General features: G+C 36.0%; 2 protein-coding genes across 2 annotated transcripts in view; one reads left to right on the top strand and one right to left on the bottom strand.

Moving 5' to 3' along the window:
* Nucleotides 1–972: 972 nt before the first annotated feature.
* Nucleotides 973–21,695, bottom strand: LOC121380100 (nucleolar protein 11-like). Its single transcript, XM_041508853.1, has 15 exons — nucleotides 21,549–21,695; nucleotides 17,624–17,737; nucleotides 16,752–16,808; nucleotides 15,902–16,102; nucleotides 15,504–15,654; nucleotides 14,661–14,816; nucleotides 11,536–11,618; nucleotides 9,563–9,745; nucleotides 8,063–8,128; nucleotides 6,674–6,861; nucleotides 5,470–5,595; nucleotides 3,906–4,019; nucleotides 2,418–2,496; nucleotides 1,896–1,982; nucleotides 973–1,261 (listed from the first exon to the last, which is right to left on the bottom strand). Exons 1-15 carry the CDS (start codon nucleotides 21,678–21,680, stop codon nucleotides 1,031–1,033), a joined length of 1,968 nt encoding a protein of 655 aa, XP_041364787.1. The 5' UTR covers nucleotides 21,681–21,695; the 3' UTR covers nucleotides 973–1,030.
* A 627-nt stretch (nucleotides 21,696–22,322) lies between these two features.
* Nucleotides 22,323–27,340, top strand: part of LOC121378645 (serine/threonine-protein kinase SMG1-like) — a 119,024-nt gene continuing 114,006 nt past the window's right edge. Inside the window, exon 1 of the mRNA XM_041506913.1 lies at nucleotides 22,323–22,781. Coding sequence (XP_041362847.1) covers nucleotides 22,406–22,781 — 376 coding nt within the window. The 5' untranslated portion in view covers nucleotides 22,323–22,405. The remainder of the gene's footprint in view (nucleotides 22,782–27,340) is intronic.

A 27,340-nucleotide genomic window follows, 5' to 3' on the forward strand; every position in this document is an offset into this window, starting at 1 on the left:
TTTATAACGACGCTTTTCTTTCCGGGGCAGAATTTAACTCTCGAGTCTGTTCAGTGCTCACTTGTGTTGCATGATTGATCAACCTCTGTGAATCCATTCGAACCACCTCTACACATCCATTCAGCTGACTGGGTATTTTTTGTTTCCCCAAACAGTACACAACTTGTCAAAGGCTGTGGTATGTGCTATCCTGTCTGTGTAAAGTGCATATAAAAAGATTCCATGCCACATTAGAAAAAAAATGTAGTGGCTTTCCTCTGACTTTCAGAATTACAAAATGTTTGACCAATCCAATAGCCGATAATTAATCAATGTGCTCTAGTGGTGGCCTTAACCAAAACAAAACTAACTACTGCTTAATATACATTAGTCTTGAATGTACTTTTGTACACAGACATTTCAGTACATAGCACTGAAATACTGGCACACTGACATCAGTGTTTGAAGGGGCAGGACGTAGTCCAGTGGTAAAGCCCTTGCTTGATGCACGGTCTGTTTGGGATCGATCCCCATCGGTGGACCCATTTGAGCTATTTTTCTATCCATCCAGTGCACCATGACTGGTATATCATAGGCCGCGGTATGTGCTATCCTGTCTGTGGGATGGTGCATATAAAAGATCCCTTGCTGCTAATCGAAAAATAGACCACGAAGTGGCAACAGCGGGTTTCCTCTCTCAGTATCTGTGTGGTACTTAACCATATGTCCGACGTCATATAACCGTAAATAAAATGTGTCGAGTGCGTTGTTAAATAAAACATTTCTTTCCTTCCTTCAATATTTGGAATCTCCTCCCAACCCCACCTTCTCTGTCCCGGGTCAGGTCCATGGCCACGCCAAAGACCGGACCCAGGATAGACATGCCCAAAACCTTATATATGGGCATGCACAAAAAAGTTCTCACTCACACACCCAAACCCCCTCCAAAAACAAGAGGGAAAAAACCCCAGAGAGACTAAAACAAAACAAAAATGGACATCGGACATTTTAATATTTGAAAGCCAGATGAATTTTATTTTTTGTCGTCCAATCACAAAACATGTAGTACTTCTATCCAGTAATGTCCAACTTTCTTATTGGTTGGCACGGTAGCTAAAGAATGCATGTGACAGAGAGTGGCGCTCAGAGACACGAACTGGTCGTAAAGTTGAACCTGTTCTGTGACGGCCTTGTCCAGGTGTATGAGCAACACTTTGGCATCAGGGGAGACAACCATCTGCGAGAGGTTTGTATCGAGGAGTAAAGAAATCCAGTCTATGACCTGTAAGATACAATTAAGACACAGAAAATGTCATCAGTATACAGAAAGTGAAGTACTCACGAAGCAAGTTTAGTTTATAAAAGCATACGGATAAGCAAAATGATTATGTAAAATCCATTGTTCCTTTTCATTTCATGTCAACTTATTTTCATGCTTATATCCAATTAAGGTTCAAGCATGCTGTCCTGGGCACACACCTCAGCTATCTGGCTTGTCTGTCCAGGACAGTGGGTTAGTTGGTTAGTTAGAAAGGAGAGAGTGTAATAGCCTTACACTACCCATTGAACTCATTCTGGGTTGGAGCCGGTACCGGGCTGCGAACCCTGTACCTACGAGCCTGTAGTCCAATGGCTTAACCACTGCACCACTGAGGCCGGTTCATTGTTTCTAATAATGACCAACAGCTTAAATGTACCTTAGGCCAGATAACCTAACCAATTCATAACAAAAATCCCATGGAAATATATTTGATCAGCTTATTAAAAAATAATAATACTTTTTCAAAGTTGTGATTACAAAATCCTGCCCTAACCAAGAAACCAAACCACAACTAAAATGGCCATTTGTGCAAACTCATCTGTCGAAATAATCAAACCAAAATGATGACAGAGAATTAAAAGTGATTTAAACTTACTTTCAAGAAGGCAGGCATGCTTTGTATTTCACCAACACACTTGTCTCGCGGCAGTTTCAACAAATACAGAAGGTATTCCAACAATACCTTTGAAATATAAAAACATGGAAAATCGTCATTATCTTATTGCCAAAAAGGTTTTAAAATGTTTTATTTTAGTAAATTTTATTGCTGGTACCAAAAATTGCTCGAAAAATTGTCTTCCTGTGACCAAATAAAATAATAATAATAACTGATACAAGCATTCTTAGTATAATTTCTTACAAATAAAATGTTCATGTACACTCTATGATTATGTGTAATATTTGCAACAAATAATTATACCTTTTTGCAAAAACATGGATGTCAGCTTTTTATTTATAATAATTTACACAAAATACATTGGATTTGATCTAAAAATACTTTAAAATGATCTCCATTTCAATATGGTTGTTTAACTACTTTTCTGCTTTTTAAAAATAAGTTCAATATATTGTTTTTAAATGGGTATCTTACCCCTGATAAATAAAAATGGCTACTTACGAGGGTATTTTGAAACTTGAGGTTTCTCAGATATTCCACCAGGAAAACATCACTGTAAGGCATATCAAGCACTTTGTTACTGATACAAATAAAGGAAAACAACAATGATGTTACGAGAATGACAAAAACCCAGTGTAGCCATAAATGTCACAAGACCAACCTGAATATTGTTTTACAAATTAAACAATACATGGCATATATAAAAATACCTTGAAGTTTGTAATTTATTGTTGATCAATTTAGCTAGCAGACAGAAGTAACCCTCAACAATAAAAGAAGATATAACAACAAAACTATTATCCTCCACCCCTCAGGACAGATGGCAAGAAATGAGTATTTTGAGGGAAAAAACCTGGGGAAAACAAACTTTCTGAACAAGAATTCAGCAGAATTGAATGTCTTGCCTACCTTATGCTATAAATAAGTTATAGTCATGTGGCCGGATATAGAGGGAGCATACATTAGAAGAATTTTAGGCCATCCCATTGGCTGTTGGGATGTACGGACCAGACTACTAGCCGTGGCGTGGAGGGGGGAGGGAGTGCACTTGTTTGAGGACAGGTGATGTAGAAAAGAAATATAAGAAGCAGAGATCTCTATGCATGAAAACGGTTAACATTGTTGGTGTAAAATAACACCCAAGTCAAAAAGTCGGTTGAACCTGCTAATGCTTTCTTCTGCTGGAGGGGGCAGGACGTAGCCCAGTGGTGAAGTGATCGCCTGACTAATATCAAAGGCTGTGGTACGAAATAACAGGCTTTCAAGCAAGATTTTGTGAAAAATAAGGGCTTTTTTTAGGGCAAAATTCTTAAAAAATAAGGGCTATTTTTAGGACTTTTTTGACAAAAATAAGGACTGAAATTCAATAATCAATATAAAAGAAAAACATTCTGTACTCACGTCCAGGGAGAACATAAATACAAAAGATAATTACCAACTCAGAAGATCATGCCAATGGTCATCAACAGCGATATTCAGCATATCAATACAACCAGATTAAAGTAATCTGATATGGTGCAAATCCATGCTGAATATGATGCTGATAACCACCAAGATGTCTTCTGAGAAATACATTAATTCAACATATTCATTATCTGAAAGTATACTAAGGCTAGATTTAATTAATTCCAACACTTATTTTATGTTGCATTTTTCAAAAAAATTGAAAATTTAGGATTTTCACCAATTTTTTTTGGCTTTTTAGGATTTTGAAGCTTTAATAAGGAATATTAGGGCTGCTGTCAAAAAATAAGGAAAATAAGGGCCTGCTTGCAAGCCTGAAATAAAAAAGATCCCTTGCTACTAATGAAAAAATGTAGCTGGTTTCCTCTCTCTGACTCAAAATGACCATATGTTTGACATCCAATAGCCGATGATTAATAAATCAATGTGCTCTATTGGTGTCGTTAAACAAAACAAACTAACTTTTTTTTTCTTCTGCTGGTTAACTCATTACTTTTTAAAAAATTCACACAAGACAAAGGATACATAAAGTGTGCTTTTGGTGCACTGATATTGCAAGCCACATGATCGTAGGTATTTGGAAATGATGGAATATCCTCGGAACCATCAATCACAGCTCCAATGTCCTCATCAGAAAATCTAGAAACAAACAGCAAAAATAATGTTTGATAATCCTCGCCCTCTAGTACCAATACAGATTTGACAGTCAGTCTGAAATTAGTTCTGTTTTACATGATGGATGAGAAAAATGTATCTTGGGTTATATATAGTTTTATCCAAAAATGTTATTTGATTATTGGTCTTTAGCCACAGAAATGGCACCATTAACCAATGCAATACTAGATGTGGATTTTAACTGATTTTATTCTGTGACCACACCCATCAGACAATGTATTTTTTTATGCTAGGGTGTCTTTAAACATTCATTGATGTAACCACCATTTCTAGCAACAGATGATAATGACCAATGGAAGCAAAGTTATAAACTGCTTCTAACAGTTTATCACTGATCACCTGACCTGTCCGACTGGACTCATTTGCTTTTACCGAATTTTCAATAGCTTAAAAACTATGGTCTACACTGTTAATTTTAATACAGTATATGGAAAGTGTTTTGTGTTGAGGTAAACGAAATAGAAATTACATATTTATTAGAAATCTTGAAAGCAGAACAAAATCTTTTGGCCTGTACATGATACAGGTATGAACCAATTTGTTTAATTTGGTAGGGTTTTCTCACAGACAGTCACCATTAACCATAGCTCGAGTGTCCTCTAGCGTTATTTTATTATATATGAGAATAACACTAGAGATGGCCATGTGTAATACTTTGGCAATAGTCAATGACCAAATGGTAGCCAGCTACTGTGTCTGAAATTTGAATATTTTCCTAAATCTGATGCCACAGACCTTTAGTTTGATTATTCCTGAGTCAAATCATGACAATTAAACTTACATGTTGGTAACCGGTATTGACACTAGATGACGAAAACCAATGTTCCCATGTGAAAATCTATTGTTGTGCTGACGTAGGACAAACTGTGTGAAGACGTGATTTGACTGTCATGCTAATGTTTAGTGGTCGTATCGTGCACACTGAACTCAGGAATAATTGAACTAAATGTCTGTGGCATCAGATTTAGGAAAAAATTGAGAAAACGTGAGGTGTTTTCTCTATTATGGATACATTACCTGTCCTCAAACAAGTGCACTCCCCCTTATGGCTACTAGTCTGGAAAAAAGAAGGAAGTTACAGTCACGTGATTGGAAGGAACTATAGGGAGTATACAGTAGAAGAATTTAGGCCATCCCATTGGCTTTTAGGATGTTTGGACCACACTACTACCCATGGGGGGGGGGGGGGGGGAGGGGAGTGCACTTGCTTGAGGACAGGTAATGTTGAAAAGAAAATGTGTATTTTAGACACAGTAGCTGGCTACCATTTCGTCGTCGACAACTTCCGAAGTATTACACACAGTCATCTCTAGTCCTATTCTCACATATAATAGAATAATGCTAGAGGAAAACACGAGCTACATTAACGACTACACCACCGAGTCTGTGATTAAGACTGTATGTTGACACTGACCCTAAGTAACACTGTAGACAGCTGACGAGACTCGACTCGGGGATGTCTGGCAGGATGTTCAGCGATAGATGGAGGAGAGCCACCTCCTTGTGAGCAATCAGGGCGTCAAACAGTGCCGGAATCTCCCTACAGAGAAAAACAAAACAATTCAATAAAGTCGGTAGTGAGTGTCATTTGAATTTTTTTTATGAGCAGTGGCATATCTACGGAATATAGCGCCTATGGCAAGCATTGAAATTGCACCCCTGTCCAATCATCTGACACCCATCTTTTAGACAACATCTAACTTTAATGGAAACTGCTCAGTGGCGCCCCCCCTTCAAGTGGCGCCCCCCCTTCAAGTGGCGCCAAGGGCACCTGCCATACCCTAGGTATCCCACTGTGAACAAGGCCTAACTGATCAAACACAGTGACATACACCGATTAAAGGAAGAAAGAAGTGTTTTATTTACATTTTAATAATGGTTATATCACATTGGACACATTGTTAAGGACCACACAGTAAATGAGATGATACCGACTGCCTCCTATTAACAACAAAGGATATTTTATATGCAGCATCCAACAGACAGGATGGTACATACCATGGCCTTTGTTACACCAGTTGTGGAGCACTGGCTGGGAAAAACAAATTGTTTTGTTTAACAACACCACTAGAGCACCCTGATTTATTAATCATCAGCTCTTCGGTGTCAAACATTTGGTAATTTTGACCAATTCGAAGAGAGGAAACACGCTACATTTTTTTCCCCATTAGTAGCTAGGGATCTTTGATATGCACCATCCCAGAGACAAGACAGTACATACCACAGCCTTTGATATACCAGTCGTGGTGCACTGGCTGGAAAGAGAAATAGCCCAATGGGCCCACCGATGGGGATTAATCCTAGGCCGACGGTGCACCACGACTGTTATATCAAAGGCCGTGGTATGTGCCATCCTGTCTCTGGAATGGTGCATATGAAAGATCCCTTGCTGCTAATTGTAAAGAGTAACCCATAAAGTGGTGATAGCGGGTTTCCTCTCTCAATATCTGTGTGGTCCTTAATCATATGTCCGACGCCATATAACCGTAAATAAAATGTGTTGAGTGCATTATTACATAAAACATTTCTTCCTTCCTTCCTCACAACCATTGAACCAACAATGTGTTTGTACATGGCTAAATGGACATTCCATTATTCTCCTTCCCTCAAAAACCTACCGTGTAGAGATGAGACTGTTTTCTACCAGCTGACTGATCTGATTCCGCGGCCAGAACTTCGTTTCTTGAAAACATCTCTTGACCAATTCGGACATCTGAGCACTGGCCACCCAGATCTTGTTTATGGACTTTCTAAGCTCTTTTACTAAGCTATCAAACAGCACTTTGAAATCAGACAGAGTTTGCGTCTAAAATGAGAGTCAGTCAATATATGACAAAATATATTATACAATTGACATGATGATGAAAAAAAATAAGAGGTCACACATTAACAGCAAACAGTGACTGTAACGTTTTGTTTATTTCTATAGTTATTTCCATGCTTATATCCAATCAAGGTTCAGGCACACTGTTCTGGGCCCACATAATTATCTCAGCTATCTGGATTGTCTGTCCAAAAAAAAGAAACTTGAGGACATTGATTTATTAATCATCGGCTATTGGATGTCAAACATAGGGTAATTTAGACGTATAGCCTTAGAGAGGAAACCCACTACATTTTTCAATTAGTAGCAAGGAATCTTTTATATGCACCATCCCACAGACAGGATAGCACATACCACAGCCTTTGATATACCAGTCGTGGTGCACTGGCTGGAACTAGAAATAGTCCAATGGGCCCACCGATGGGGGACCATCTGTCCAAGACCATGGGTTAGTGGTTAGTTGTTAGTGAAGTTGGTGTAGTGGCATTACACCTACCCACTGAGTCATTAAACTTGCACTGTGTGCAAGCCAGTACCAGGATGCGAACCCAATACCTACCAGCCTTAACTCCCTTACTTTTTTCTATCAATATTTTTAAATTATTGAACATTTTGTACAAATTTACATTCACCCTAAGAAAGCTGCACTTAGCAGTTTTGAGTATTAAAAATGTCAACAGGAGTAGCTTGTCCCTCTCCAGGTTGAAATGGGAAACAGAAGAGTAAACAAAAGCAATAAAGATTATTAATGCACTCTAAAGTCGGAACCACATTGTTAACAACTACGATATATAATTATTATTCTCCTACCTTTAGTTATCTATAAAGTTTATTCACATTTTGTCCAGACAAAAAGTCATCAAAAAACCATTACAATGACACAAATTCCACATACTACATGTAGTTGATAAACATGTCACCTATCTTGACTTTGCTAAGATCTCCTAGGACAAAAAGCATTCAGATTTTCACCGCCTAACATTTTACTTTTCAACAGGGATGGAAGCCTCAGACATATGTGATGTAATTAATGACATCATCATGATTGCTTTCACACCATAACGCATGTCATGATGTTGTTAGATTACGTCACATCCTTTCATGCCTTGCATATAAAAGACAGTGCCATTACAATATCCTAATTTACTATGACAAACAGGAGATAATTATTTTTAATACTTACCTTTTCCCGATTCACCAAGTCAGACAGCAATGCAGCAATATTTTCATTGCTTCGAGCTTGTGAAGACTGCATAAAGTGAAGAAAAAATAGTTGTCATTAACAACAAGATCCTGCAAATGATATACCACAGGGAGGAAACTAAAAGAAATTGATCCGGTATTAATACTTATATTCCATCCCACAGGGTTAAGGATAAGAAAAATCATACAGTAATTAATTTTATCAAAAGGTTAACTTAAAAAAAAAAAAAAATTCAGCAAATAGTTTTGGGTATGGTACCATACCCATTTTACTCGTTGGCAGAAACCCTGTGTCACAAGGAATTCCTTTTTTCATCCTATGCAATATTACTACAAGCTATTTATTTCTGAGCCGATTGTTTTCTAAATTACATACAAAAATAGTTGGTTTTTTAGTTATTTCCAAAACAATTTTACTTTTCTTCTTATGTCAAACCAAACTGAATACCCTTCTGTAGGAAGATGGGACAGACTATATTATGTTACCGACGGCAATGTGTACACAAAAAACTGGTTGTACTGAAACCATTATACAGTAAATAATTCCCCTGTATCAGACAAATATATAAACAAAATCTCAAGCTATAGAAAGGGAATTAGGCAAAAACATTTAATGAAAGTTTCATAATAAAGGATAATTAATCAAAAGTCCTCCTCAAAGCCCATCTCTTGACATGGGTAAGGGGTTTGCATGCAGAAATGTTTATACATGTACCATTAAAAATAAAAATAAAATAAAAATAAAAACAAATGAACAGTGGTTCGCAAATTGGGAAACGGTGCACTGAACTGTGGACCTAAAACTGCGATTTTTATTCTCTCCCCCACCCCACCCCCCCCATCCTTTTTTTTCTGCTTTCCGTTTTTTGGGAAGTTTTTTTGTTTTGTTTTTGAAGGGTGTGGTGCCGTGTGGCAGCCCTCCTTTAATTTTAACCCAGCGAGAACACTGTTAAATTAATACTAGACTTTACAAACTGAAGCAGGACACACATACAAAGGAAAGAAGGAAATGTTTTATTTAAAGATGCACTCAACATATTTTATTTACGTTTATATGGTGTCGGATATATGGTTAAGGACCACACAGATATATATAGAGAGGAAACCCGCTGTCGTCACTTCATGGGCTACTCTTTTCAATTAGAAGCAAGGGATGTTTTATATGCACCATCCCATAGACAGGATAGCACATACCATGGCCTTTGATGTACCAGTCGTGGTGCACTGGCTGGAGAGCGAGAAATAGACCAATGAGCCCACCGACGGGGATCGAACCCAGACCGACCGCGTATTGAGTGAGCACTTTACCACTGGGTTACAACACATATACAAAGTGTTATAATTGTAATATGACGGACCACAACGTCCAAAAGAAGAAGAGTTTGTTTTGTTTAACGACAACCCTAGAGCACATTGATTTATTAATCAACAGCTACTGGATGTCAAACATTTGGTAATTCTGACTGCTGATAATACTCGCCTTGTTCAGTTTTGTTTTCGCACTCCACATCACCATGCCGACAAGTGTGTCCTTCTCTGTGATGTCAGCCACTTTTTGTTGTTGACCCAGAAACTTTATTAGTGTCGACTGTTCACACTCATAAGGAAATGTGTACAGGTTTCGCGAACATGTCAAAAACAGGCAACTGTGCTGGCAGAAAAGCTGGTAAAAACAGGAAAGAATGAATGAATGAATGAATGTTTAACGATGCTGTCGCCACTTCATGGGCTACTCTTTTCGATTAGCAGCAAGGGATCTTTTATATGCACCATGCCACTGACAGGATAGCACATAACACGGCCTTTGTTACACCAGTTGTGAAACACTGGCTGGAACGGGAAATAGCACAATGGGCTCACCGACGGGAATCCTAGATCGATCCTGCATCAGGTGAGTGCTGTACCGCTGAGCTACATCCCATCCCATTATAAGTAAGGAAAACAAGACATAATGCAGTGATTACATTTTAAAAATAATAAACCACAATCTCATCTACATATAATGTATATATAATATAGTACATATAATGTATATATGATATAGTACATATAATGTATATATAATATAGTACATACAGTGGACTCTGTCTAAACCGGACTCACTTCGTACCGTCGAAATAGTCCGGTTTACATAGAGGACCGGTTTAGACAGAGTTCATCCAGAGTTATGGTTCTTGAATGATCGACAACTCGCTATCAACAATGACATTTGAACCCATGGATGGTTGGGAAACACAGACCCAGACTTGCAATCGATTATTTCACAGACATAAAACATATACTTAAAGGGACATTTCTAAGTTTGCTGCAATTTTTAAGATGTTATAGACTAACAGAGATTTTTTAACGATTAATTACGTATCAAATATATTTTTTTGCATAAAATATTAGTGGCTGCATATTAAACGTGTTCCTGGTCGTTCTAATATTTGTACTAGGTTAAATTTCATTTTATTTCCTAAAACATTATTTATTCGTACATACGAATTAAAAATTTTGTGGTAAATCGTTCTGTTTTGACTAATTTTTGTATTCATTTGACTTTAGTTTCTAACGAAACTTCGATACGTTGCCGTTTTTTTGGGTCGCTCCGCCATTATAAATGAAATAAGACAACACAAAATATACAAGCGAGTCGCACCTATTTAGACATGCGTTAGGTTGACAAGTAAAACTCGCCGAGTTCATAAGAGTGAAATCAGTTAGGTATCAACACACACACTAATATTAATCCGATTGATCTAACGCCCACCGCAATAAGAGTAAACTTCACATGAGTGCGATTACATTTTGTATTCGATCTTGCGACGGCATCCTGATTACTTGGCAATTGACGATCATTGTTTAACTTATTAAGCAGCCCGTCGTTCAGTCAAATCCCAGTCCGGTGTAGACAGAGGTAATTAATACATGAATGGTTCTTTTGTTCTTGATTTTTGATCCGGAGTCCGGAATAGACAGAATACGGATTAGGCAGAGATTTATACCTAAGAGATAAACGGTAGCTGAACGGGGCTTTAGAAATGGACCGGTTTACGCAGAGATCCGGATTACACAGAATCCGGTTTAGACAGAGTTCACTGTATAATGTATATATAATATAGTACATATAATGTATATATAATATAGTACATATAATGTATATATAATATAGTACATATAATGTATATATATATATATATAATATAGTACATATAATGTATATATATATATAATATAGTACATATAATGTATATATAATATAGTACATATAATGTATATATATATAACATAGTACATATAATGTATATATATATATAATATAGTACATATAATGTATATATTCTTTGTTTGTTATGCAATACAGTTTATTTCTTAAATATGTCAAGAGATACAGACTCAAAAATATATACTAGTACTTTATTTATCAATTAAAAATCATTATACAATTTTTTTTTAAAAGGTGTTCGTTACCTTGGGTTTTGCACTGACTGGCTCTGGAAATGGTTTCCACACTAAAAGAGTTCTAAACTTGATATCAAAAATACCCAGGCCATCTGATCAAAGAAAAACAAAATGTATATAGACACAAAACAATATTTTAATATTATTTACCCGTTTAATTCCAAACCCATACTTCTTTAACTATTGGAAGAAAATTACTGTTCAAGAATCACCTCAAACTGCAGCGGTTAGATGTCTAACACACAGGTATAACAATGATCAGAAGTTTGTTTTGTTTAACGACACAACTAGAGCACATTGATAACAATGATCAATACCTTCACATAAATCTAGCATATTGTAATAAATACATTACCAGGCCCTAATCTAGAATTGAAAAAGTAGGAGAAGTAACTTCGACCTTCCCATAAGAGAGGGGGAAAAGTTTGATAAAAATAGGCGAAGTGAACATTTATCAGTACATTTTGTAACGTTTCGCCAGTTTTCATGTTCCCTTGGAAAAATTGTTAATTTTACACTCTGTTATAATCGTAATATTTGGATATAAAATACTACTTTTGGTAATAAAATAGTTGTATGTTTCACTAAAAACGTGCTATTATTAAGTACCGGTAGTTAAAATTTAAGTATTAATTAGTAGTTTCTGGCATTACTGAAATGAAAGTGGCCAAGGATTAACAACGCTCGACTGTCACAGCAAATGACGAAACACGCTTCACTTTGAAAAACAATAATCTGGTTTACGGGTGTATCTGAAGAATGTCAACATTAGACTACGACATGTATTTAATCTCTTCACAACAGAAACTAGCACGAGTGTTAAATTTTTTTTTTTGATAATAAATCGAACAAGGTAAAACATTAGTTCATCAAATCAATAGGTCCAGTTCACAATTACATGAGGATACAGCATAATATTTTTATATTTAGAACAAGAATAATAATTTTGAAACGTTTTATTTTTGACAAGAGCGGTTTCCTGAATAAGTTGTGGCTAAATGTAGCATGGTTATCATCTTTGTTTCTTTAGTTTTTTCAGTTGACTACAAAGAATTCTGGTTAAATTTGGTGTTTTTAAATGTATACACATAATAAAACAGTTAATGTGTGTGCCACACTCTCAAGATTCCCCCCTAAAATAAAAATATTTCTACCAGTAAATGGAATTATTTGGTTGTAATTTTTTATAGGCATATAGCTGAAGGTATAAACTTTGTTTTAAAGCAAAATTTAATTAATACTTTTTCTGGAAACCCCCATTATTGCAGTTTTGACACAGCACCGTTATCTTTCTACCATTTGAGTTTTCTAAGTAGGCCATCAAGTTGGATGTAGCTCTGTTTAAAGTCTCTAATACTGCACGCATTACCATATGTATATTTTTACCATTCGAGTTTTCTAAGTAGGCCATCAAGTTGGATGTAGATCTGTTTAAAGTCTCTAATACTGCACGCATTACCAGATGTATATTTGTACCATTCGAGTTTTCTAAGTAGGCCATCAAGTTGGATGTAGCTCTGTTTAAAGTCTCTAATACTGCACGCATTTCCATATGTATATTTTTACCATTCGAGTTTTCTAAGTAGGCCATCAAGTTGGATGTAGCTCTGTTTAAAGTCTCTAATACTGCACACATTACCATATGTATATTTTTACCATTTGAGTTTTCTAAGTAACCCATCAAGTTGGATGTAGCTCTGTTTAAAGTCTCTAATACTGCACGCATTACCATATGTATATTTTTACCATTTGAGTTTTCTAAGTAGGCCATCAAATTGGATGTAGCTCTGTTTAAAGTCTCTAATACTGCACGCATTACCATATGTATATTTTTACCATTTGAGTTTTCTAAGTAGGCCATCAAATTGGATGTAGCTCTGTTTAAAGTCTCTAATACTGCACGCATTACCATATGTATATTTTTACCATTCGAGTTTTCTAAGTAGGCCATCAAGTTGGATGTAGCTCTGTTTAAAGTCTCTAATACTGCACGCATTACCATATGTATATTTTTACCATTCGAGTTTTCTAAGTAGGCCATCAAGTTGGATGTAGCTCTGTTTAAAGTCTCTAATACTGCACGCATTACCATATGTATATTTTTACCATTCGAGTTTTCTAAGTAACCCATCAAGTTGGATGTAGCTCTGTTTAAAGTCTCTAATACTGCACGCATTACCATATGTATATTTTTACCATTCGAGTTTTCTAAGTAACCCATCAAGTTGGATGTAGCTCTGTTTAAAGTCTCTAATACTGCACGCATTACCATATGTATATTTTTACCATTTGAGTTTTCTAAGTAGGCCATCAAATTGGATGTAGCTCTGTTTAAAGTCTCTAATACTGCACGCATTACCATATGTATATTTTTACCATTTGAGTTTTCTAAGTAGGCCATCAAATTGGATGTAGCTCTGTTTAAAGTCTCTAATACTGCACGCATTACCATATGTATATTTTTACCATTTGAGTTTTCTAAGTAGGCCATCAAATTGGATGTAGCTCTGTTTAAAGTCTCTAATACTGCACGCATTACCATATGTATATTTTTACCATTCGAGTTTTCTAAGTAGGCCATCAAGTTGGATGTAGCTCTGTTTAAAGTCTCTAATACTGCACGCATTACCATATGTATATTTTTACCATTCGAGTTTTCTAAGTAGGCCATCAAGTTGGATGTAGCTCTGTTTAAAGTCTCTAATACTGCACGCATTACCATATGTATATTTTTACCATTCGAGTTTTCTAAGTAGGCCATCAAATTGGATGTAGCTCTGTTTAAAGTCTCTAATACTGCATGCATTACCATATGTATATTTTTACCATTTGAGTTTTCTAAGTAGGCCATCAAGTTGGATGTAGCTCTGTTTAAAGTCTCTAATACTGCACGCATTACCATATGTATATTTTTACCATTCGAGTTTTCTAAGTAACCCATCAAGTTGGATGTAGCTCTGTTTAAAGTCTCTAATACTGCATGCATTACCATATGTATCTTTTTACCATTCGAGTTTTCTAAGTAGGCCATCAAGTTGGATGTAGCTCTGTTTAAAGTCTCTAATACTGCATGCATTACCATATGTATATTTTTGATGTAAGCGAGAAATGTACACATTAGAACATAAACTTACAGGTGCGGTCATTCTTGATGCCAGCAATAGCCACATGTGATAAACCGACAGCTACGATACTGGCATCCTGCTGTATGTTCACTGTTGCCAAGGTAACAAGATCCTCTGTATTCTTCGAGAGGCCAAGGCCACACTCAAGTATGTCACCATTCTGTGCTGAAATGATTTTATACTATAACATTTAATATTATATTCAATTTTTGAAGTAAATGTTTTGTAGTGGACTATACATTGTAAGGATTTTTAGTTTTAGTGTGTTTTCCATGGTTACATGTAAATCTGTAATTTACTAAACTGGAGAATGTTTTCTTTTTTCATCACTCTTTAAACTGACTTCTGAACTATGGCACCCCCACCCCCACCAATTACCAATTGATGTTGAATTCATTTCATAATATATCTGCCAAAAACTAATTCAAGAATTGGGGGTTTTAATTAATAAAGCTGTATCCTAACAAGACGCGAGTGATTATTTTAGAAATAATTGATTTCAATCCTTGTATCCTAACCGCATGTGTACGACATGACAGACACATCTGTCAAGTCCCATACGTTCAGTTACAATGCACCAATTGAAATTAATATTTTCTCAAATAATCGCTCACATCTATCGCATCTGGTAAGTCATTAACCAGACACTGTGGTGCAAGCAAACAATACTGTATTGGACTGAAACTAGGTCTATGTTCTTGAATAATCTACCTACCTCCCATTTCATTTTCTTTTATCTATATTTTTTTAATATAATTTATTTCTCAAACCCCATACTAATTTTAGAATATATGTATATCATAATTTTAAGATTACATGTCCAGTTAACATTCAACAGAAACAACAGTTTACTTAGTAAAAGCAGTGTTGGGTCCTGCTTCTTGGAAAGACAGCAGCTGGCGACACTTGAAATCCCATTCAGCTGTCTAGGTGCTGCCACCTTGTGCATCCACTGCTGACCGTCTGCCTGGTATTGAAAGTAATGTATTCTACACAACTTGTCCTGAAACAAAAACAACAGATGCTATCAATTCAAATGCAGGCCTAGCTCTGGCACTCACCAAATTCGCCAATTGATAATTTTAAAAAACGACTGAAGAATTTTTGCAATTTTTTAATTTTAATTGATAATTTTGTGAAATTTTGTGCTCACCCATAGCTAGTCCTGTCAGTAGCCAGAAGGTTAAAACATTCAAATTGATAGTTATGGAAGTCTGATTACTTTCTGCTGAATCATCTTCTCAACTTACTTTTGTTTCAGATATCAGAACAAGACACTGGTTGCCTCTACATTTGAAACTTCGACACCAGTGAGTTATCTCCCCTTCTTCAAACTTTTCTTCACTTGAAGATCCCTTAATTTTGCTGAAGAAATCCACTTTCCCCTTTTCACACACAACTACAGGTTCAAACCCTTCTTCAGACACCACACAAAACACTTCTGATTTCACCTACAATATAAAACAAAGGTATTAATAAAAATAATTGATCAAATTTGATTTTGTTTTTTAAATAACGAACATTCATGTACCTTTGACATTGATACTTCCACCATTCATAAATGTCTAGTCAAAACCCCGATGATACTAATTAATTGAAAATGTTCTAATAAATATCATTTCAAAACAAGTTTTACCCTGCACATATTTTCCAGGGCTCGAAGTTAAGAATTTTGTCTCCCACAGCAATTTTTTAAAGAATTGCCATGGGTGAAACAGTCCACCGACAGCAATTTTGAGCATGCCTGAGGCAATTTTTTTTAAATAAATAAATCTGAATGAAAGGCTATCTTGTTATATGTAGACATCTTTTAAATGTGCAAATGTTAAATATTGGCAGATAATGTACACTAGCTGTATACATTTCGCCACTGTTGAGGAGCTTTATCAACGGAACAAAAGTGCCATCGGTGATGCTCTCTACCTATGGCAATTTATATCTCAACGACGACAATTGCCGTTAAGTTCGTGCCTTGATTTTCAGTCAAAACATTTTCAAAAGAACAGTTTTAGACTAGGACATTTCTTTAAAAAACTAGTTCAAACATTAAAAAGAAAAAGATATATTATACAATACACATTTAAATTTAGGATTACTTACTCGCTTCTTATGTGCTTTTTCAAAGTTTTTCTGATCATTGGTCCAAATTTTAATAACCTAAAACAAAATAAATGTACATACAGTAATACATGTAGATACCGGCATCATAATTTAATTTAAATTAAAACAAAATTGGACCAATAAACCCCATGCACTTAATTAAGCTACTATAAGGTAAAAGCAGAAAGAACATTTAAATTTAAGTGGGAATGAACTACTAAGTTTTACTTTGTTAATAAACTTTTTGGCGATGTGCAATTTGTTCTTTTTTAATGTATAAAATAAACCTGTTCAAACCAAATTTAGAAATTAAAATTATGGAGGGAGGTATGATTCTGAATATAGTCGTAGTCTACCCATATATTTCTGTACTAAAAACTATTTCCAACATTCTGCATTATAATGACTGTCTATCCCACATAACACATATACACAGTTTGACGTCACAACTTTGAAATGTGTACCTGTATGTACGTGTAGATTATAATTAGTTTATCCTGCCACCACCATTTCTATTGACAGAATATGATGTCAGATAAAGCAAAGTCATATCTTGCTACTAGCAGGCTATGACTTTTGACATCATTCATGTGATGTCACACGCATAGCCTACATTACAAAATCGCTCATTTGACATCTTGGTTATTGTACAATGTGGCTGAAATAACAGATATAATAGCTTTTCCCCATAATTTTTATGGACTGCAGGATAAAGATAATAACTAATTAATGACATCGGATATCTGCTTTATCCTGTTCAGGCCGAATGAGAAATTTCCCATTCTTACCTTCAAAGGATAAAGCAGATATCCAAATTCATTAACTAGTTATTCTCTATATAAATCACGTCACTGAGTGGTTACAATGGTTACCTGCTTATTGTCGACAGTAAACAGCTGTTGCCGCTGTTCATTCCAAACAGCTGGACTTGAGATCCGAGACCCATGGCTGATGGACCAGCTCTGTAATAGTTTCTGATCGCTTAGCTATAATAAAGAAAATGATATAAATTTATTCTAAGAACACAAAGCATAACATTGAAATTCAGGGCTAGCTCTGACACTCGCCAAATTCGCCAATTGCAAATTTTGAAAGCAGTTGGCGAATTTTATTTTAGTTCGGCGAAATAATTTCATGTAATAATTGACATTTTAAAGAAAATAACTGTCATGTTCTGCCATTTTTAAAGTTTATTAGACAATTTGGCGAAATGTTTTGCTCACCCAGAGCTAGCCCTGAAATAGGCAAAAAAAATTACTGGACATTCAGTCTGGCAAGCTTCAAATACTGAAACCTCTGTAAACCGGATTCCCCTCAAAAACGGTTTTGAGGGGTTTCACTGTATATACATATACAGTTTATAATGCTAAGAGCTATCTAACCCTTTTTAAGTAATTTATATAACACACACACACACACACACAAACACATATATATATATATAAACATCATTACAATTGCTTTTAATGCCCAGCACAGAACGTTGATTACTCTGAAGTTGCCTCAACATGTGTATATTATTGTTTAGTTGAAGATACACATTCACTACCATCCCAACGAGACAGGCGGACCTAAATGTTAATTGGAATATCGCTCTATCAAGGTGACTGACTAATCCAATTGGTAACAAAACAAGTGTTATTTAGAGAGGCGACATTGACAAAGTGAGTTTGTGTATTTTGAGCGAGTTGTGTCAAAGCGATGAAAACCAAACATGAATGTTGTAGTCGTACTTTCACTATTTCGATATTTTCTATGCAACATCATTATTAGAAATGTCAAATTCAACAACAGACAATAAACATGTTTTTCATATAATTTGACTAATATTCAGTATTTATAAATTCATATTGACATTAGTCCTTAATTCTAATTTAGTGCTCATGATAAATAATTTAAAAAATGATACTGAAAAATACTTTATTTTTGCGTGATCAAATTTTTGCGATTTAATGAAAATAAGTCTGTTCGCGAGAATATATATTTATGAATTCCCATCCCTCCCCCAATAAAAAAAAGTACTGGTTCTGACGTTAATAAATTTTTTACGTTTATAGTTTACAAAATACCGCAAGCGTACGCAAAGTGCTTAGGCTGCCCCGTGCTCTTTTTCGTAATTTTCAAACTTGTTATAAAAACCAAACCCCAAAACCCCCACTGAATTTGAAGGTGCAATGCTAGCGCAAGTTTGATTTAAACAATATTTATTACTGTCAAAATACTTGTTCAGAATGGTTTATGACTGACTAACAGGCAAATAAAACCTTTAGTGTGAAAGCCCAATATGAATTACAAGTATAGTATTGCTACAGCATACAAGCCCAACCCGGATTTTGTTCACTTCCAAGATTACTTTCGGTTTTTTTTAAAACACATGTGTATTGCTTTCATCGCCAGCAAAAACCATACAAAACTTCATAATGTGTATTATCATGTAATATATTGTCTTTACTTTAATATCACTTCTTGATGTAAAGTTATAAGTGATGCATTGTTACTACAAGTCTCGGATCGGACTGAATGAGACTACATTTATTTATTTTAATGTCCAATTTTCGTCAGCCTTTAGATTCGCGTGGAATTAATTTTCACGAATTTTATTCAAACGCGAAAAAAGCAAAAATAAATTCCAAGTGAAAATAAAGTATTTTACAGTATTTGTAATCTATTTCTTATGTTATAATATATAATCTGGAATCAACTTAAAATGATAGTAACCCACTATTAAAACTATCCTGCTAATAAGACCATATTTATTAAGCCCCATGCAGGCATGCAGAAAGAACTTGCCTGCTCACCAAATGCGAGAAAACTGATGGATGAGTTAAAAACTGCAACTACGGATGATTTATCTTTTACTTATTTATTTATTTAGTTTTTTGTGGGGGGTTTTCGCATTAAATCTGCGACTCCACATCAGCCATGTAGGAATTGTAAACCATTCAAACAAAACGGTTCAGAATGATCATGTCGAAATACACAATACATACACCATGTACATTGCTAATAGACAACTTCGGAGTTCTGAACTGTGCAAGCACTATATAATATTCTGGAAACGGGTTATAACGAAAACGGAACCATGCCAAAACGGCCTCAAATGAAAATGGAACTACACTGGACAAAACAGAACCTAGCGTTGGCTGAAACAGCATCACAACCTACGGCTAAAACAGAGCCAAAAACAACCCCCCAATGTATGGCTAAAACGGTGTCATTACAAGTTGTGAACGATGATATCTTTAATAAAATAACAGCTACATGTATATTAAACATTTATTACTTTGATTTATTTTTATGTCTATAAAGGGGTTCCATTTTGAAAGTGGTTCCGATATAGCCTAATTATTCCCAGGAAACTGGCCCAGTCAAATTTGGTCAATACTACTGACAATAGTTACTCAAAATTATTTGTTTTGTTGTTAGTGTGTTTTCGATATATATTCTTCTATTAATTTATTAAATACTTGCGGGATGTCACTTGATTTTATAATCTATTTTGAAACATATATCAATGCTCTAATATGAGTCTAGACTAAAGACTAAAGTCTACAACCGTGTCCGAAGTATCGGCGCACTTGGTATTTTGCATGAGTATGCTTAGGAAGTTGTCATGTTGTCAGAGTTTTTAACGAATTAAAGTTGAATTCCTTTTTCAATGGTTAATCAAGTATCAACATATTTATTTTTAAGGGTGGAATTATTTTTTTTTTCTTCAGAATTATCAATAATTATATAATAATTTCAAAATAAATCATTCACCTGTTTTCGTGTTTATAAACACGAAGTAGGTCATCCTTATTGATATTAAGAATGTTAAAACCAGTCTAAAAACACCTTTCCCGCATTTTAAAAATTATAGTAAACAGTATAAATGTAATTATTTTTGTTGGGTTATTTTTTTATTTAAACCGAAAAAGAAAACACAGGAAAATGCAAACAAAACGAAAATTTTACACCTTAATTGACAGTCATTCCATTTCACAATTGTCACATTGTTATAAAAATAAAAATGAAATAAGATCCACATGTGTGCACAATCTACCCGAGAAAAATAAAATCCACGTAGGCATCTTAGCCATGCATTACAATGAACATCTGCAGTACTGTGCCACTCAAGAAAACGATTCCGAAACTGATCATGAGATGGGTCATATGTGATCGTTCATTTTCATAGTAATATTTTTAACAAGACAAAACAAAAAAGTACTAAAATAATTCTGGGACAATAGTGTAGCGTTTATAGGCTAAAAGTGAGGTCATGGGCGGTTTATAAATAGCGGGGTCAACGATCTACATCTACTGCGCTGAATCACAGGACATGCAAATCGTTTTGGATACAAGGGGGTGCCTATATTTATGCACCATTTTAAAATGTTTATTTACTACAGACATAAAACAGTTTTTAGTGTATTTCGTATTATGCACTTCTTCATTGGTGAGAGACGTATTTTATTAAATATTTCACAATGTTCACATAGAAAGTGGTTCTTGAAAGCTTAGGTGCGCCGATACACCGGACAGCACTGTAATTTGTAAACCTAACACTAACCATTCAAGGGGAGGGGGGTGGGTGGGTCGAACTCATGCCGACAAAACAACTCGGGTGAACTCTGTAACAAGGGGGCGACCAGTTACGATATTTTTGGTCATATAAACGGATATCAGCGTTGATCTGAAAAACCAACTTGTGACCAAGTCTGTCCAATTCATGATTTGAACCGAAGATTCCACACGTGGACCGAACGAAAAAGTTCTTACAAACATTTATTCGACGTGTTGACAAACAATACCGACCTTGTAAGATTTAATGAAACCAGTTTTGCATGTTACAACAACGCAGTCTTCTGTATTGCTTTGTTCAACGCCCAAAAGCGAATTTTCACTGGGTAAATTTGCCAAAAACAATCCATCTCTGAGCGCTGCCATTGTTGTTCTTATTATAATTACTTTCCACCCTACAGAAAGGCGCACCAGCAAAGATCCCGATTTAACATATCACTCTTCATTCGCGTAAATTTGTTCCATATTCCTTCAGTTATTTATACATCGTATAGACAGTGATCCTGGAATGCATGAAATAAAGAACACATTAGAAGCCAAACCTTTAGTCCTTGAAAACATAAACAACAAAGAGGGGAGAAGGTTTAAGATAAATTATTTAGAAAAGAAACGGCCCAAAGAAACACATTATCGTTGATACTTTGTGTGTATTTATATAATTAATAATCTTTCCCCACAATATACATATATACTGTTTTTAATTTTATTTTACTAGTACATGTATTTTATTTTATTTTGCCCGTGATCGCAATTCAAATTTAGAAATCTTCGTGTACATTCGTTTATATCCACCGAACACAGCCGATGATTTGCGAAATGCGGAACGTCTAAATAATCCGAAATCTACCGATGTAAACCGAATGGGATTTATTAGGAAAATCTATTTTTAATTTCACAGATTTGGGGAAATCTATTTTTAAATACACGGATTTCCCACTCTTAACCAATCGCCGTACATTAAATATTCTATGCGGCGTAGATAGCGAGAACCGATCAGTAATGGCGGAATCATAAAATAAAACTTTTCATGTACAACCTTCATTTTAGCGAGAAATACGAACAGTATGATTGCTTGAAAATAATTCCATGTGATGAGCGACAAGCAGGGTGCTGCTAAAACTAAGGTTACTCAGGAAAAGAGTGAACGAAACCATGACAAATCCGATCGTAGCGTTTCAGAAAATTATAGATCCAACTTGAAGGAAACTTCTGCCCGAGAAGTCCAGTCCAAGACGGAAACCGAAATTAAATCAAAAACTTATGAGAAAAAAGAATACCCTAAATATCCCATAAAAGGGAAAAGTCCAACAAAAAATGGTACATTTATGAAACCGAGAAGAGAAGAAGATCGTAATTATAACGCAAATGCAAAATCGACAAGGAGACCTGTGGATTCCAAGTTCATGGGTGCCAGTTCTGTTGGTAGTGCATCTCCATCAATTGCACATCAGGATAAAAAGCAAACAGGTTTGTCAAGTTATAAGCAAGGGTTCCATACCAAGAACACCCATCCACTCCAACGAAAATGCAGTGTTCAATCTGCATTCAGCAAATTGTGTAGTAAATTAGGGTCATGTGTTTGACCCACACACCCCTTTCAATAGTTAGGGTTAGTCTTTAAAGCCTTCGATATAAAAGGGTACGGGTCAAACTGTTTACAAATGATGCAGCTTAAAGTTTAATTTTAAATTTGAAAAAGTGGTGAAACTCGTTCCGACATAACGTATAGGGGGGAGGTTTAATATCCTTTGAACACAATTCTATAGAAATTTATTATTTCAATCAAAACAATGAAATAGCAGTCTGTGTAATAGATATTAATCACAACTCCTGCAATTAAGAAAATTACCACAGCAAAAAATCTGCTATGGAAAAATAAAGTGTCCAAGGCATTTTCCACATCAGTTTTACTGTTAACATGTTTGCAACTCTGGATTGTAAGTAAATTTGAATGATGTTTATTATTTGTTTTGTTTGCCAATATGCTGTAAGATGTGTTTATACCAGTGGCAGTATTTGTTGACTGAAAGTGACGTAACAGTTAACACACAAATGACACGTGCACGATCAAGAACAATGGGGTTCTAAGGGAATAACAATTTAGCATATACAGTGTAGTCAGTCTGCAGTTATCTTCTCATTATATTACATCAAAGTGTCGGAATATATTTAATGTGATACAGAATTAAAATAATTTTCCTTAAGCATAATTTCTGTTTGGAAATTTGTCATCAAAACCGAATGCCCCCCTTTTAAACCCAAGTAAATCAGTAAAAAAAATGTTTTGGATTAGGCTGCTTGGCACCACAAAAGGGTAGAATATTTTGTCAATATAAATACGTAGAAATTTTTATTAAACTATTGCAACTATCTCTCACTCGCTATATGTATATATATATTTCATCATCAGGCTTGTAGGAGTGTATGTTGAACATTTTACTGAAAATAAAACACCCGAAATGCACCATATAGCCATGGTTCAATAGGGGACAATATTTCAAAATCTTAGGAAACTGGAAGTCCTTTCATGTGTGTTTTACTTGGGTAAGTGAATATAGTTTTCATAACAATGGGTTAGGTCTCCTAAAACATTTGAAGTACAGTTCTGTGTTATATTGATGGTTCAAACATATTTAAAAACACATCAATTTTCACTTTCATTACTGATGTGTGGTACTTTTAAAAGAAAGAAAGAAATGTTTTATTTAACGACGCACTCAACACATTTTATTTATGGTTATATGGCGTCAGACATATGGTTAAGGACCACACATATTTTGAGAGGAAACCCGCTGTTGCCACTACATGGGCTACTCTTCCGATTAGCAGCAAGGGATCTTTTATTTGCGCTTCCCACAGGCAGGATAGCACAAACCATGGCCTTTGTTGAACCAGTTATGGATCAGTGGTCGGTGCAAGTGGTTTACACCTACCCACTGAGCCTTGCGGAGCACTCACTCGGGGTTTGGAATCGGTATCTGGATTAAAAATCCCATGCCTCGACTGGGATCCGAACCCTTTACCTACCAGCTTGTAGACTGATGGCCTACCACGATGCCACCGAGGTCGGTCCGTGGTGCTTTTAATGTTAGAATGTAATTGTTCACCACATAACTGATTGGCGGTTCTTGTGATTTTAAAGTTGCATAACTGACACGCGAACAGAACAACGGTTCTTGTCAGCGCCCTCAATAGTTTAAGAAGTAGCAGGCTACAACAGTGATGATAGCAGGGGGCAAAGCTGGGGGGTTTGGGGGCCCTCCCCGAGAAACATTTGAAAAATCGAACCTCTGAGATGCATTCTCATGGCCTCTGTTAGCGCAAATCAGTCACCATCCATTAAATGCAGCAACTGAACAATTTTACTCGAAAAGTAGGCGGCGGCAAAAGCTGTTTCAGGCGGCGATTTGCCGCCGGAGACCGGGTACTTTTGAGGGCTCTGTCTTGTGAAATATTGTGCCCTGGTTCAACAATTGTGACCTGGTTCAACAATGTATAATGTATATTTTTGACAATGCCTGATTGCGCTGAGATTCAGATACTTACTATTTTAATATTTACTTTTAATCTGTTTTTAGTTTACAAAGTATATATTGTTTTTAACAATAAGGAAAAAACACATACAAGTCCAAACCAAAAACTGCAACTGTAGGAATGAAAAAAACAACACCCATACTTTCGGTTTTCCAAATTTGCCATTTTTAGCCCAGCTCATCAGAAATGGAAAACAAAAATTCCTAGGCGAGTCAATACCAAAATCCACTTAGAACTGGCAATAACCTGCTGAATAACTCATATTTTTGTGTTTTGTGATGTTGATCTGCAAATTCAATACATGTTTTGAAAGTCGCGCGGTTTCATTAGCAATACAAACTCATTGCCATTTTAAACTGGCGAAAATGAGTCAGAGTTCGGAAAAGCCAGTGTTTGAGATTAACGGTATCCCGATATCCCGGGGATACCAGAATTTAATTTTGGATACCAGACTTCAAGAACCCAGTATCCCACCAGGATACCATATAATACTAAATTCTCAGGTGGGATACCAGATTTTGAATTGTTGGTATCCAACTGGGATACTGCCCAAAATATTTAATCTCGAACACTGAAAGCCTGTTTACAAGTCTGTGAACATAATGCCTATTTCACCATATCCATGTGATGTTTTCTTCTGCAAAGGTTGTCCATGTTTATTATTTGTTTAAACACTTGAATTGTACCTGTACTTTATTATTTGTACCCATAAAGTATATCCAGTGGGGTTTTCAATATCAGCTATTTTCGTTAATTTCTGAGACAAAAGATAGATTGACTATTAACACTGTGATCGGAAAATGTTTTCTTTGTATCAAAATAAGATAAATTGTTTGTTAAAGTTAATCCTGATTATAAACGAACACAGTTACCATGATGTCTGCCGTTTTTATCATATTACCTATGTTTGTAGATTCCAATAATTGGCACCATTCCCCACCATTCCTCAAAAGGTATGTCATTTCTTATTCCCAAGTTTGGAGTAAAATATTCCCAATCAATGTAAATAATTATCATTTTTTATTTTTATATAAAGGCATATTTTTAAAACAATACATAAGACTAGATATTAATTTGAATAAATACAAGTATATGTATTGTATTAGTGTTTTCAATTCTAACAATTAGGCTTACTAAGATGTGTTTTAAATGAAACTGAAAATTCCCAAACTTTCGTAAAACAAGGCTAAAATTCCCAGTCAAAGCCATGGGTGTCGAAGTCAAATTTTGGAAATAAAACCCGGCTACCAAAGTTGCAGTTCAACTGAAATTACACTGACTGTGGTAACATGGTACTGCAGTGTTTACTAAGTACTTCACGTAATTAGAAAGTAGGACTGCCAGCAGGGTTCTTCCAGACGGTAAAATGGGTATGGCGCCATTTTTTGTTTTGCAGATTAAAAAATATTTTTTTTAAGTTAACCTTTTGATAAAGTTAATTGCTCTTGTCATTACTGTATGATTTTCTTAACCTTAACCCATTTTCTGTCTTGGGGAGCCCCCCCCCCCCCCCCCCCACACCCTATGTTGACTGATTGCATTCAATTCCATAGCACCATACCCAAAAATTTCTTTTTGGCAGAAACATGCACAGACTGATTATTTATGTTTATTTTTAAATAATGAAGTTATGTGTATACATATACTCTTCAAAAAAAGAAACGCAAAAGGGTACAAATGGGTCATAACTCCGATTTTATGTTTCCTACCGGTTCATGCTTTGTGAATATAAGGTCATTGCATGTCCCAAACACATTCCCACGGTTACATTCGATAAAACGCAGCTACTGTAAAATAAAGTTTCAAAATGTGAATATTCGCAAAAACGCAGCCACGTACAAACCATGTCACCACTGCACGTGCGTTGTCTGCACGTGCAACATGAACACCGACAGTATAAAAGTGCAGGGTGTTCGCTTGCCTGGCCTCTGTATCTGGCCGACAGTTGACAATCCAGGACATGCCACGTCTCAGTGAACCGCAGAGAAACAATGCCATCGGCCGACTAGACGCAGGCGAATCCAGAACGGCCGTTGCCAGTTCATTCCATGTGTCCCCAAGCACCATCTCCAGACTGTGGGACCATTACCAGCAACATGGATCAACACGTGACCTCCCTAGATCCGGTCGACCACGGGTCACTACCCCCGGGCAGGACCGCTACATCCGGGTACGCCACCTTCGGGAACGATTGACTACTGCCACCTCCACAGCCGCAGCAATACCATGTTTGCGCAGGATATCCGACCAGACCGTACGGAACCGCCTACGTGAGGTAGGAATTCATGCCAGACGTCCAGTTCGAGGTGTCATCTTAACACCACAACACCGTCGACTCCGACTGCAGTGGTGCCAGATTCATCGACAATGGCCTCAACTGCGATGGAGACAGGTGTGGTTCAGTGACGAGTCCCGATTTCTGCTCCGACGTCATGATGGAAGATGTCGCGTGTATAGGCGTCGTGGTGAACGTTATGCGGCAAACTGCGTGC

This window comes from Gigantopelta aegis, chromosome 8 (assembly GCF_016097555.1).
Source record: "Gigantopelta aegis isolate Gae_Host chromosome 8, Gae_host_genome, whole genome shotgun sequence".
NCBI classification, from domain to species: domain Eukaryota; kingdom Metazoa; phylum Mollusca; class Gastropoda; order Neomphalida; family Peltospiridae; genus Gigantopelta; species Gigantopelta aegis.